The 12,936-nt window shown below is 39.6% G+C and overlaps 1 protein-coding gene across 2 annotated transcripts in view; it reads right to left on the bottom strand.

Moving 5' to 3' along the window:
• Positions 1-1,174: 1,174 nt before the first annotated feature.
• akap11 (A kinase (PRKA) anchor protein 11) overlaps positions 1,175-12,936 on the bottom strand; it is a 37,465-nt gene continuing 25,703 nt past the window's right edge. For both annotated transcript variants that reach the window (XM_034693899.1, XM_034693901.1), the window contains 3 exons: positions 12,743-12,789; positions 9,018-9,205; positions 1,175-5,794 (listed from right to left, as the gene is read on the bottom strand). In XM_034693899.1, the coding sequence (XP_034549790.1) occupies positions 5,621-5,794; positions 9,018-9,205; positions 12,743-12,789 (409 nt within the window). In that variant the 3' untranslated portion in view covers positions 1,175-5,620. The remainder of the gene's footprint in view (positions 5,795-9,017; positions 9,206-12,742; positions 12,790-12,936) is intronic.

Genomic DNA, 12,936 nt, shown 5'->3' with positions numbered 1-12,936 from the left:
AAATAAAATGTCTTAAATTATAAAAAGTATTAAGCTGAATATCAACACATTGTTCTGAAAGCAGCATCTAAATATTATTTATTCTTTTTTTCTGTTTGTTTGATTGTTTTTGTTGATATTTTTACCTTTTATTTTTTGTATTTTATTTTAGCCAATTTATTTAATTTTATGATAATTTTCTTTTTTTTCCTCTCCTCTATCTATTAATTTTCTATTTTAATTTAGAATATTTATTTTTCCTCTCCTATTTATTTATTTATTTTTTAATTATTTTTTATTACTATTATTTTCATTAACTTATTTATTTAAAATTATTATATATTATTATTATTATTTTATTTATATTTTATTAACTAATTTATTTTAAATTATTATTTATTATTAATATTTTCATCAATTAATTTATTTTAAATTATTATTTATTACTATTATTTTTATCAACTAATTTATTTTAAATTATTATTTATTATTAATATTTTTATTAACTAATTTATTTTAAATTATTATATATTATTATTATTTTCATCAATTCATTTATTTTAAATTATTATTTATTATTATTATTTTCATTCACTAATTTATTCACTTATCTACTTATTTATGTTTTCAAGACAATCCAACATGTGTCTTGGACTGGGTATTGTTTGCCTTGCATAATATACACAAGTGTACTTGTATAATCTGCATTTAATATTATATAATTTAATATAAATTATAATTTACATATATCTATACATTTTTATGTTTCTATTTTAAATTTCTGATTGTTTTAATCTTTATCTTTGTTGTTTTTATTTTACTTCCTTTAATTTATTTTCCTCATATTTTTATTTTATTGTCTTTTAGTTTCTTTCTCACTTGTGAAGCTCTTGTTGTAGCTGTTTTGAAAAGTGCTATATAAATAAATAAAGATTATTATAATTATTTAGTTCCTGTAATCCAGCCCTCTGCTCAGATCAGGATGACCCAGATTTCTTTGATGAAGATTATCTCAATCCTACTCAAAATGTTTCATCAACATAAACTGGATTCATCAGGATAATCACCAACACCTGATTTTATCTGATGTTGTAATCCTGTTTGCTTTTGACCCCTTGTTATAAATGAATCCACTCAGTGTCCACTGTAAATGTAATGTGTGTTTTTTTTGCAGAGTTCACAAACAGAGACGAACTAAGAGCACATGAAAAAGCTTTATTGTCACACCAAGCTTTAACATAAACAAACGTTTAGTTTCTGACTTCAAGCTCCGGATGTGTAAACTACTCAGCAATGCCACGAGGGAGAACAAGTAGTGAACTCACTATTATATAACTTACATAATTTATTAAAAATCTTTATTTGGCAGGACTTTACAAGGAAAGCAGGAGAATACAGAAGTTAGTGGAGGTGCGGTGCGTCTCTCTCTCTCTCTCTTTATGTTCCTGTGAGAGGCAGAAAGTAACACTGGGGACAACAGGAGCAGATCTACAGCCTGCTGCTACACTGAGGAGCACATTCAGCTTTCACAAACACCACGACACAGCCGGAGGTTATTTAGGATGAACGGGAATGTAAAGATAAAGAAAGGTGGAGGAAAACTACTCTACACATTCACACAGGGAGGGATTCTGTACAAGGTGACGCGCTCTCTGAGAGTCCAACACTTTAATACATTCCATGTAAACCAAGATATGTGCACTCTCACACCTCTCAGGTTAATACTTCACTGTGTCTTCTTCTTTTCTTCTACGGTCAGATTTTTATTTAGCTTTTTAAAAAATAGTGGGTTATCATCTGATATATATTCATCTTCATGTGTAAACAAATCAAACACCTGGAGTATAAGATGAGCGTTTGGCAGCCGACAGGTGAAGCAGCAACAGACGAGGCATCTGCAGACGCCTGGAGCATACTGTGAGGCAGTGTGGGTACGGACAGGTCACTGCAGGTCACTGACCCTTCATTAAGCCCCGCCCCCTTCTGACTCTGTTTGTCTGTCAAGCTTTTAAATGTTGCACGAAAAATAATGCACTTTGAAAATGATCATTTACAGGATACTGTCTTTAAGTCCTCCTGATCAAACATGTGTCCCTGCACAGAAACAGGTACATAAACACAGATTTTACTTTGCTAACACAGGAATAAGGCAGAAACTGAATTTGTTAGCGATAATTAAGCAACTTCACTAATTAGGGGGACACTACCTGGACAAGTTTGGACTGGATCAAGCGCTAAAAACTGCAGTTCCTTGAGTGTCCACTAGAGGCTGGCTGCAGAAACACAGGAAACCACATACACACCCATTCAAAGAGACGATCTTTACAGCAGGAATAAACATGTTTACAGCCTTGTTCAAAAACAGTTTAGGTCTGAATAGCTACATATTTATATTATAGCTTTATATTTATATTTTTGAAGATATTAAACTTTAAAGTTTTGCCCAAATAAGGGCGTGGCTGACTTGATTGACAGGCGGGAACACTGTAGTTGTTAGCTTGGAAGCTTAAGACCCGCCTCTTTACCTCACACTAGCTTGACAGAAGTTAGGCTGAATACAAGCGGCAACCTCTGGTTTTAAAATATGAAGCCAATGTGGAAGTGTTAAAAACTGCAGTTCCTCAAGCGTCCACTAGAGGCTGGCTGCAGAAACACAGGAAACCACATACACACCCATTCAAAGAAGACGATCTTTACAGCAGAAATAAACATGTTTACAGCCTGGTTCAAAAAACAGTTTAGATCTGAAGAGCTTCATATTTATAGATTTTGAAGATATTAACTTTAAAGTTTTGCCCAAATAAGGGCGTGGCTGACTTGATTGACAGGCGGGAACACTGTAGTTGTTAGCTTGGAAGCTTAAGACCCGCCTCTTTACCTCACACTAGCTTGACAGAAGTTAGGATGAGTTCAACAAGCGGCAACCTCTGGTTTTAAAATATGAAGCCAATGCGGAAGTGCTAAAAACTGCAGTTCCTCAAGCATCCACTAGAGGCTGGCTGCAGAAACACAGGAAACCACATACACATCCATTCAAAGAAGACGATCTTTACAGCAGAAATAAACATGTTTACAGTCTGGTTCAAAAAACAGTTTAGGTCTGAATAGCTTCATATTTATAGATTTTAAAGATATTAAACTTTAAAGTTTTGCCCAAATAAGGGCGTAGCTGACTTCATGACAGGCGTCAACACTGTAGCTGTTAGCGAGGAAGTTTAAGACCCGCCTCTTTACCTCACACTAGCTTGACAGAAGTTAGGATGAGTTCAACAAGCGGCAACCTCTGGTATTACATATGTAAAATAATAGAACTGCAGTTCCTTGAGTGTCCACTAGAGGCTGGCTGCAGAAACACAGGAAACCATATACACACCCATTCAAAGAGACGATCTTTACAGCAGAAATAAACATGTTTACAGCCTGGTTGAATTTATTAAAACTCGTTATTTTTGAAGATATTAAACTTACAAGTTTTGCCCATATAAGGGCGTGGCTGACTTGATTGACAGGCGGTCTTTACATACTGTTCATAGGTTGAATATTAAAACATCTATTTAACTTTTTTCATTGGCACTTGAAATGAACAAGACAAGTCCCAACTCACTGTTAATCATTTTTAAAGGGCCAGCTCACTTTCACTCAAAATGCCAACCACAGACTTTTTCAAATGATAGTTCTTAATTCTTACAAAGTCTCTTCTCAGATGAGGTTTTATTAGGAACACCTAAATAAATCTAATACTGCTCTGCAAAAATGTTTTTTTTGCATGAGGATTATATTTTTTTGTTGTTGATGAAACTGTTCTTGGGACACGGACACTACGTCCATTATTTTTACAGGATATGGATTCATAAAGCTTGACAGACCGGCCGGGCCTACTAAAGCCGTGACAAAGGGGGAGGAGCTCAATGAAGAGTCAGTCAGTGTAGGCCAATACATGAAGAAGAAGAATGTTGAGCTTTAATCAAGTGGAAGCCATGCAGGTGAACACCACCACCAACACGTTAGAACAGTTTAGAATCGAGGCATGAGGCTGTGGTATTTTTTACAGTGTTCTGAACTCGAGTGGAGATCTGAGGAGCTTGCACTTGCAGCATGGCGTCACTCTTTAGGTCCCTCATTTAACAAAGCAATAAATAAATAGAAACACCAAAATGTATCCCGATAACCTTCATCAGGGAGGAGTGTGAGGGAGGGTAATGTGAGGGTTCATTAAACACGTTAAAGGTCTGCAGAGCGGAGGAGTGGAGGAAATCCACGGCTGGAAACGCCTCGGCTCTCCTCTGGGAAAATATCAAAGTGCATCTCAGCAGGAAGCTGGTAGTGCTGTGTGCATGGACGTACGCATGGGGGCTGGTGAGTAACAGGGGAAGTGTGTGTGTGTATATATGTATGTGTGTGTGGAAGTTGTGGTATTCTGGAGCTCTTCATTCCACAAGGTGACTGAGGTGTGTGGGTGACTGTCGGACTGAAATGTGTGAGTCCAGGGTTGAGCAATGCACACGCTGTTTGGTTTGTGGTTCTGGAGGTGCAGACCGGAGTGGTGTCTTTAATTACTACAAGATCCACCGTCTGCGTCACTGGATCTTCCCCAAACTGGACCACTGACGGAGAATGACCGGAGGGCAGCAGAGTCACCTCCTGGGCTACATTTGGCAACGTCGAACCGATTTCATGGCTTTCCTTAAGAGCAGCATTTCATGTTTGATTTTAAACTCTACCTTCAAAAAAATAGACTTCTTCTTTTAACCCCTCGTGAACGCCGCTCATCCTAAGAGGTTTACTAAGTTGGACGACCGAGGAGATTGAGGCGAGGCGAGCAGAACGGGGATATCAATACTGGCAGGAGGCGACTTCATCTAACGCCAAAATCATGGCTGTTTTGATCATCAATGCAAAATTACAGCAGAATACTCAAGAAGCAGGATTTCAAATCCAACATTAAGTGTATGGCAGCGTTTGGTTTAAAGCAGCACTTCACTGGAGCCGGATCTGAATGAGCTGCAGTCCTTCTGAGAGAGTTAATACGATTATAGAATACTACGTGAGGATGTAAGAGTGTAAGAGCGAGTTTTGGATCCCTCTCTGATAACATGAGGGTGTTGTCTGCTGATGTGTGCGCACACTTGGTCTCTGAACATGTGGAAACGGCCCCACAGAGGTGAGCTGTGGGTGTAGGATGACATCACCGCCCAGCGTTCTTTCGGACGGGGATTCCCTAACAGAAAACACATTCTCTCTCCCTCCACTCACTGTCTGTCTGGAACAGATGGGGTGTGGATCTCTCTCTCTCTCTCTCTCTCTCCCTCTCTCTCTCTGCATCATGTTTTCTCTCTGGAGCTCGAGCACGACAGCAGCGAGGTGTGAGGGCTTCGATCAGAGGTGCAGGTGGGCGGGAGTGACGGCTCACTAAATCAACACGAATGATATCACCCTGATTCACAACAAAACAGAAGGTGGGAAATCAAACACAACAGAAGTACTCTCGGTCACAGCATGCAATGCAGAAACACGCCGCCCACATTCATCAGAGCAGGTTACATCAGCTGATTTGTATGGCGCCCTCTAGGGGCCGTGGAGTTTGCAAAGCCCTGTTTGAAACGGAGGAGAGGAGGAGAGGAAAGGAGAGGAGGAAGCGGTCCTAGGCGTGCTCCAGGAGCCACTGGAAGAGGGGGGTGCGGTGAGGTTCTCTGCCCGCCTGCAGAGCCTCGTCTCTGGACTGACTGTGGTTGTCTTCACAGTAACGCAGCAGCGTGTGCAGAAGCTCTCCCACCCTCCACTTCCTGTCCCGGAGCCTTTGGACCACAGCCGGGAGCTGAAAGGACACAGGCGGTTATCACTGACCTCCAAACAGCACAGGTCTTATCAGCTGTGACTTAGATTAATGATGTTTACTGTCAAAGCAGGACTCTGGGGAACTGTTCCCTTTTAGATATGACACAACATGCTGCGTGAGAAGTCGACCATTTCTACAGAACAGCTGATGAATCAAACATCAGGTTAAGAAGAAGAAGGATGCATCACTGATACCAAACTAGGGAGTGTTTTATAGGTCACAGTGTCACCTTAAAAGCTTCCAGAGTATAGGGAAAGATTGTTTTAATTATCTGATTATTAATCTCTGGATCAATCTCCCCAAGGAGATCAGATTAACAACTTCTTTCTCCTCTTTTAAAAACACATTTTTATTGATGTGCATTTACAGGAAATGTCACCAGAGTGTGTTTTAATCCAGAGGTTTTTGTTCTTTTTTAGGCAGCATCACTGGCAGGATTTTATATGTTATATTTCTTATTTTAAAATTCAGATTTTTGATTGTTTTAAACTTTAATTTGTCAAACATTGTTTTATTTGCCTTCCTGACATTTCTCTTTTGTTGTCTCTTATTTGTAAAGCACTTTATTACCCTGTTTTAAAAATGCTACATAAAGAAAGATTATTATTATTAATATTTAATTAAGAAATACACAAGATTTAAATGAAACACCTGAGCTTGTTACTGAATGTGTAAGAGAACTACTCATACTCAGCTCTTCTTCCTCCTTAGAGCTCCTAAAGGGTGTGCCCCAAGGTTCCATTTTAGGACCTATTTTATTCTCAATTTATGTAAATGACCTGTGCGATAACTTGTCAAATACCTGGTATCACTTGTATGCTGATGATACCATTATTCACTGTTGTTCGTCATCAATTACTCAAGCTTTTGAGTTTTTACAGTCTGCCTTTGATATTATTCAGTCTCGTCTGCTGAAACTAAAACTGGTCCTGAATGCAGACAAAACCAAATTGATGCTTTTTTCTACTTTGAATGAGTCCCAAGAAAACGTCCCCTCAATCGTAACCTCACAAGGGAACCACATAGAACTTGTCACTAATTATAAATACTTGGGTTTTATTCTCGATAGGGAGCTTTCATTTAAAACTCATATATCCAACCTGGTCTCCAAACTTAGGGTGAAACTAGGTTTCCTTTACAGGAATAAATCCTGTTTCTCCCTCAGAGCAAGGAAACTTTTAGTCTCTGCAACATTCTTGCCTCTTATTGATTATGGTGATGTCTTGTACTTGGGAGCCTCGGCTAAATGTTTGTTGTCTTTAAATAGTGTATATCACTGCGCGCTGAGGTTTGTCACGGGTTGCAAACGCCTCACTCACCACTGTGAGCTTTATGTCAGAGCCGACTGGCCATCCCTGAGTGTGCGCAGGCAAACACATTGGCTTCACCTAATTTACAAATGTCTACTTGGCTTGGTCCCGATGTATTTATGTGTTTATCTTCAGAGATCAGGAAGTCACTATGCCTTGCGCTCCTGCGACACCTTGCGGATGTGTGTTCCCCGTGTTCGGACAGAGTTCGGTAAGAGAGCGTTCAGTTTTGCTGCTCCTACTGCTTGGAATAAACTCCAGAAGGACTTGAATCTGTCGGATCTCATCTCTCTGGACACCTTTAAGTCTATCTTAAATGAAAGACAGACCCCAGAACAGTGCCTGTGTTTTTAAATGCTGTTTTGTATTCACAAACTGCACTTTACTTGAAAATAAGTTGCACTTTTTAAATTATTATTGTTTGCTTCTACATACTGTCTGCATTATATGTTCCATGTTGTTGAGTTGTGCCATTTATTCTGACGTGTGCTGCTGACCTCTTGGCCAGGTCGCCCTTGAAAATGAGGTCTTGATCTCAATGGGACTCATCTGGTTAAATAAATAAAAATAAACTCATAGACATGGTTGTTAAAATCAGAGGATAAAAAGCTGAAAGTTAAGAGTAAACTTTGGATGCAGTGTCCTGAATTTAACTGATAAACATGCTTTGTATAAAGTCATGAATAAATGGTGTTTAAGTTTGTTTAAAGCAAAGGAAGAAATTGTTAAAATTGGAAGCTAAAAAATAAATTCAAAATAAAATAAAACAGTGATAATTATATTAAAATAAGTGGTGGAAATTTTGAGCTAAAAACAACAAATACATGGAAGACATTTTAAGCAAAAGGAATTAATTAATGTGGATGTGGAAAGCAAAAAGTAAAATATACACGGTTAAAATAGTAAGGGGATGATAATGACTGATTCATATTGGTAGCTACAAATAATTGATGCATGTTAAAATAGTGGTTAAGATTAATGAAGAAGCAGTTGGCTTAAAATAATACATAATTGATTGAAGTGTTAAAGCCTGGTTTATAGGTCCACATAGTCCTGTTCTAACACAGAGGCTTATGCACATAGCCTGACATGCACCTACTCTAAAATGTTACTATTTAATTTCATTTTTCTAAGTGTTTTTTTTAAAGTGTTTCATGTGATTTATTCTGATCATCTTATTCTATTTTTTGACAGTGTTCTTATGTCTTTAAGTATTTTTTACAGTGTCTTATTTAGATTTTTTGTATTGTATTTATTCAATTTTTTACAGTGTTTTATGTTCTGTGTTTTAACTTGTTTGATCTCACTGTGCAGCTCTTAAACTTTATTGTTTTTTTAAATGTACTATATAAATAAAGTGGATGGATAAGTGTTGAAATGACAAAGAACACAAGCCCTGTGATTGGTCCGCTGTTCAGCATCTATTTCCTGCATTTACAACATTTCCAGAATCGCCGTATATCCCATCTCCTCTGAGTTTACTCTCTTATATAAATGCAAACTTGATCAAATCACTCCACACACTAAAAACTAGACTCACATGATTGAAAGTGATACATTCTCTCCATTTAAACTCTTAGATTTTGAGTTTGTCTGACAGGACTTCAGAGGTATGTTATAAAGTAGGTTAAGAAGCCCAACACTGTAAAACATGAAGGTAACTTTTTTTGACTTTATCATTGCATAAGCTAATTATTTTGTCTCCACAGCAACTTTAAGTGTAGTGGAAACCAGAACAAGATCCCTATCCTTTAAAACCAACATCAACAACCGCAGAAAGAAAGACTCCTTTCATGGCAGCCTTTGACTCGGGTTTGAAATGAGTTGATGTTTATCATAAACACCTCAGAGGGACTCTGAGGGAGAGATAATGAGTGCATTCATTCATTCACCTGCTGCAGCTCTCTGTCGGGACTCAGCTGGATCAGCGGGATGTCAGCCATGGAGGCTGCCACCCACTGCAGCATGCTCCTGAGCTGGGGGTCCAGGCTCACGTGTTGAGGGACCAGGAAATCCGAGTTGACTATGACCAGCGCGGTCCTGGGAGCCTGCACCTGAGTCCGGTCCACGCAGAGAGTCCCTGCAGCACAGAGACAAGTGAGTCAGACTCATTGAATCATCTGAGCACGGTTTTACTGACTCTTCTTAACACTTCAGTTCAATTCACAAAGAGCTGGACCACAAAAACATCCTTAAACAGGAGGTCATATACTCTTTATATTCTAAAAACAAACATTAGCTTCAAATGTTTGATGTCAATCCTGTGAGATTGTGAGGTTAATGTGAGTTGGAGTAATCCACAATCTGCTCTGAACAGCTTGTTCAAAAAATCACACGAGATTTCAGCGAGATCAACACGAGATTTGCTCAATTTGTGACATCACCAGTTGGAGGATCTCCTTAAAAGGGCATAGGAGTCATTTAAAACTTTTTATTGCATGGCAACAGTGAAGGAGGCTTCCAATGCTGGGTTCAGGGAGCTGAAATGAAGTGTTTCAGACAGAAGCTGTAATGAGATGTTTTCAAACACCAGCCTGAAATAAGTTAAGAAGTTATTGAGCTGTCAGTCAAGTAAAGTTGCTACAGAGATTTCAGCGGGACGGTATTAAGTACAGACTGCAGCTTGCACCTTTTTCTGTAATTAACTAATTACAAACAATGTGTGACCTGCCAATAAGGAGAGAGGCTGTCTTCCAAATGAGAGTATTATGAGCTACACTGAAGGAAACAAAAGCTACGGTTAAAGAAAACTCATAAGAATTTGTCAACAAAAATCAGTAACATTATGCCCATATATGGACATGTGCAACATCTCAGCTAGCAGCCGCCTCTAGTGTTCAAACAGTGCCGCGAGTTTGCTCTGTCCGACAGTGCGCCCTGCTACACAAGATGCGTGTTTGAAGTGTAGCACAGCTGAGAGCAGCCAGGATCAGCTGGGTCCAGTATAGAGGGAACTACATACAAACAACAGGTTGCAGAGCCTTTCTGTGGTTGAATCACTCCGATAGCATTAAGTTACTTTTGTGCTTTATCATCCCTGAATTTGCTGCATGACTGTTAAGTTTGCAGGTTTAGGGGCGCTGGTGGCCTAGCGGTCTAAGCGCCCCACGTACAGAGGCTACAGGGGTCGCCAGTTCGATTCCCAGCCGGTCGCCCATCTCCTGCATGTCTTCCCCCACTCTCTACTCCCCACACTTCCTGTCTGTCTTCAGCTGTCCTATCAAATAAAGGCAAAAAGGCCAAAAATATAACTTTAAAAAAAAAAAGTTTGCAGGTTTAGATGAGTTTAATATTAATGATTCTTCTCTAGTTTGTTGTCCTGTTACCTTCTGACACAGTGATCATCTTAAAGTCCTGTTACCTTCTGACAGTGATCCTCTTAAAGTCCTGTTACCTTCTGACAGTGATCATCTTAAAGTCCTGTTACCTTCTGACTCAGTGATCATCTTAAAGTCCTGTTACCTTCTGACTCAGTGATCATCTTAAAGTCCTGTTACCTTCTGACTCAGTGATCATCTTAAAGTCCTGTTACCTTCAGACACAGTGATCATCTTAAAGTCCTGTTACCTTCTGACAGTGATCATCTTAAAGTCCTGTTACCTTCTGACTCAGTGATCATCTTAAAGTCCTGTTACCTTCTGACTCAGTGATCATCTTAAAGTCCTGTTACCTTCTGACTCAGTGATCATCTTAAAGTCCTGTTACCTTCTGACTCAGTGATCATCTTAAAGTCCTGTTACCTTCTGACACAGTGATCATCTTAAAGTCCTGTTACCTTCTGACAGTGATCATCTTAAAGTCCTGTTACCTTCTGACTCAGTGATCATCTTAAAGTCCTGTTACCTTCTGACTCAGTGATCATCTTAAAGTCCTGTTACCTTCTGACTCAGTGATCATCTTAAAGTCCTGTTACCTTCTGACACAGTGATCATCTTAAAGTCCTGTTACCTTCTGACAGTGATCATCTTAAAGTCCTGTTACCTTCTGACAGTGATCACCTTAAAGTCCTGTTACCTTCTGACTCAGTGATCATCTTAAAGTCCTGTTACCTTCTGACACAGTGATCATCTTAAAGTCCTGTTACCTTCTGACAGTGATCATCTTAAAGTCCTGTTACCTTCTGACAGTGATCATCTTAAAGTCCTGTTGTAGTCGACCTGGATCACTGATATCTGGCTGTTTGGATCTGTTAAAGGCACTATGAGGAGTTTTTAACTGTCTGAGAAACAGACTGAAACTGATACTGATACCTCTTTATGACCCTCAAAAGCAAACAAGACCATCTACAACAACACTGACACTTTCTCTGTTGTCATTTTAATGTCTAGAACTGCTCTGAGGGGGTCGGTGTCAGAACAGATGATTGACATCTCGCTTTAGAAACACCCTTTTTTTGGCTATTTTCATGGCATATAATCACATTGTAAGATAAGTCTAAATGTTAAAAGACAACAGGATGAGGTTATTGTCTGAAGACAATTATTTTGCATGTACAGGACAAGAGATAATAGGTATCACTTTGTCCACAAGGGGGCGCCATAATCGATACAAGCTAAAAGTTCCTCACAGCAGCTTTAACAATTAAATTGATGAGTATTTCTGATCTATACAATCTTTAAAACGGTCAGGAGTCTGTATCTGGTGCTTTATTTTGAAATTGAGTGGATGTTGCATGCAATCTTCGGGCCTGACTTCCTGTCCAGGTTGATCTTCTCTGTTCAGCTTGACACATGCTGGGCACGGGTTCTGTCTAAAGTAGCAGCAGCTCAGCTCTCAGCCCTCTGTGAGGGGCTTTCAGTGTTGAGAGAAGATTATTTTTATCATGAAACTCTTTCCCTCTGGTTTTAATTCCCTGCATTTTAAAAAGGAGCTGCTCTCTGTGGATAACTCGCCTCCAGCAGCGCCCCAAAATGTGTCTTATAAACACTTTTATCAACATTTTTCCTCTTCCTCCTAAAATTCCTCCCTTTATTTTGGGAAAAATGTCTTCAAATATTAAATATAAACCAGCACTTCCTTCCCTATCAGGATACTCTTCAAACAGGCAGCAGTACTAAGTTATATATCCTGTAAATACTGAATATTAAGAGTTATGTAATCATATTAGTTCCTGTCTGTTCTCTGGTGTGACAGCTCATCTCAGACAGACAGATCCCCTCAGTTTAATACGTAACAGTCCTCATACTGTACACAGTCAACGGTTCCCACGCTCCCACAGTGGAACAGTCCCACTGTGGACCCCCCTGGCCCCTCCCTGCCCTCTCTGCTCTGACACACTCATGCAGCAGAACGAGTGACTGTGGAGGGAGCGTATGAATGAGCACCAGTGTGGGTGAATCTGGGGGTGGTGAAATCCCCGAGATACGACACACTCAGACGGGCAGACAGCTGGAAGCAATGCCAACGAATGGAAAGAGCGAGACCTCAGAATTAGGGGCGGAGCCCGTCTTTTCCCCCCCTGGACCTCTCTGCTGTCCAAGAATGAGATGATAAAACCATATGTTTTTTTCTCTTCGCTCGCCAAAAGCTACAACTTTCAGGAAAAAGTCTCGTTCAAGAAAGGTTTTATTGGATTAGAGGAGGGAGAGTGAAGCTGCAGGCTGTAAAACATCCTTACCGCTGGACTCCTCTTTGACCTCGGCCTCCTTGTCTTCTGTGTTGTCACTGCAGGATGAGAAATACCACACAGGTTAGAGAGGGAGGAGGCATGGGGAGTGTGAAAAGCAAAGCATGCAAAGCAAAAGTTCAGCAAAGAAGATGCAAAAGCTAGCTCATGCAGTGAAGTGTTCTACTCTTTGAGTCTCAAGTCTC

Source organism: Notolabrus celidotus, chromosome 10 (assembly GCF_009762535.1).
Source record: "Notolabrus celidotus isolate fNotCel1 chromosome 10, fNotCel1.pri, whole genome shotgun sequence".
In the NCBI taxonomy this organism is placed as follows: Eukaryota; Metazoa; Chordata; class Actinopteri; order Labriformes; family Labridae; genus Notolabrus; species Notolabrus celidotus.
This window is presented reverse-complemented; position numbering and strand designations above follow the sequence as displayed.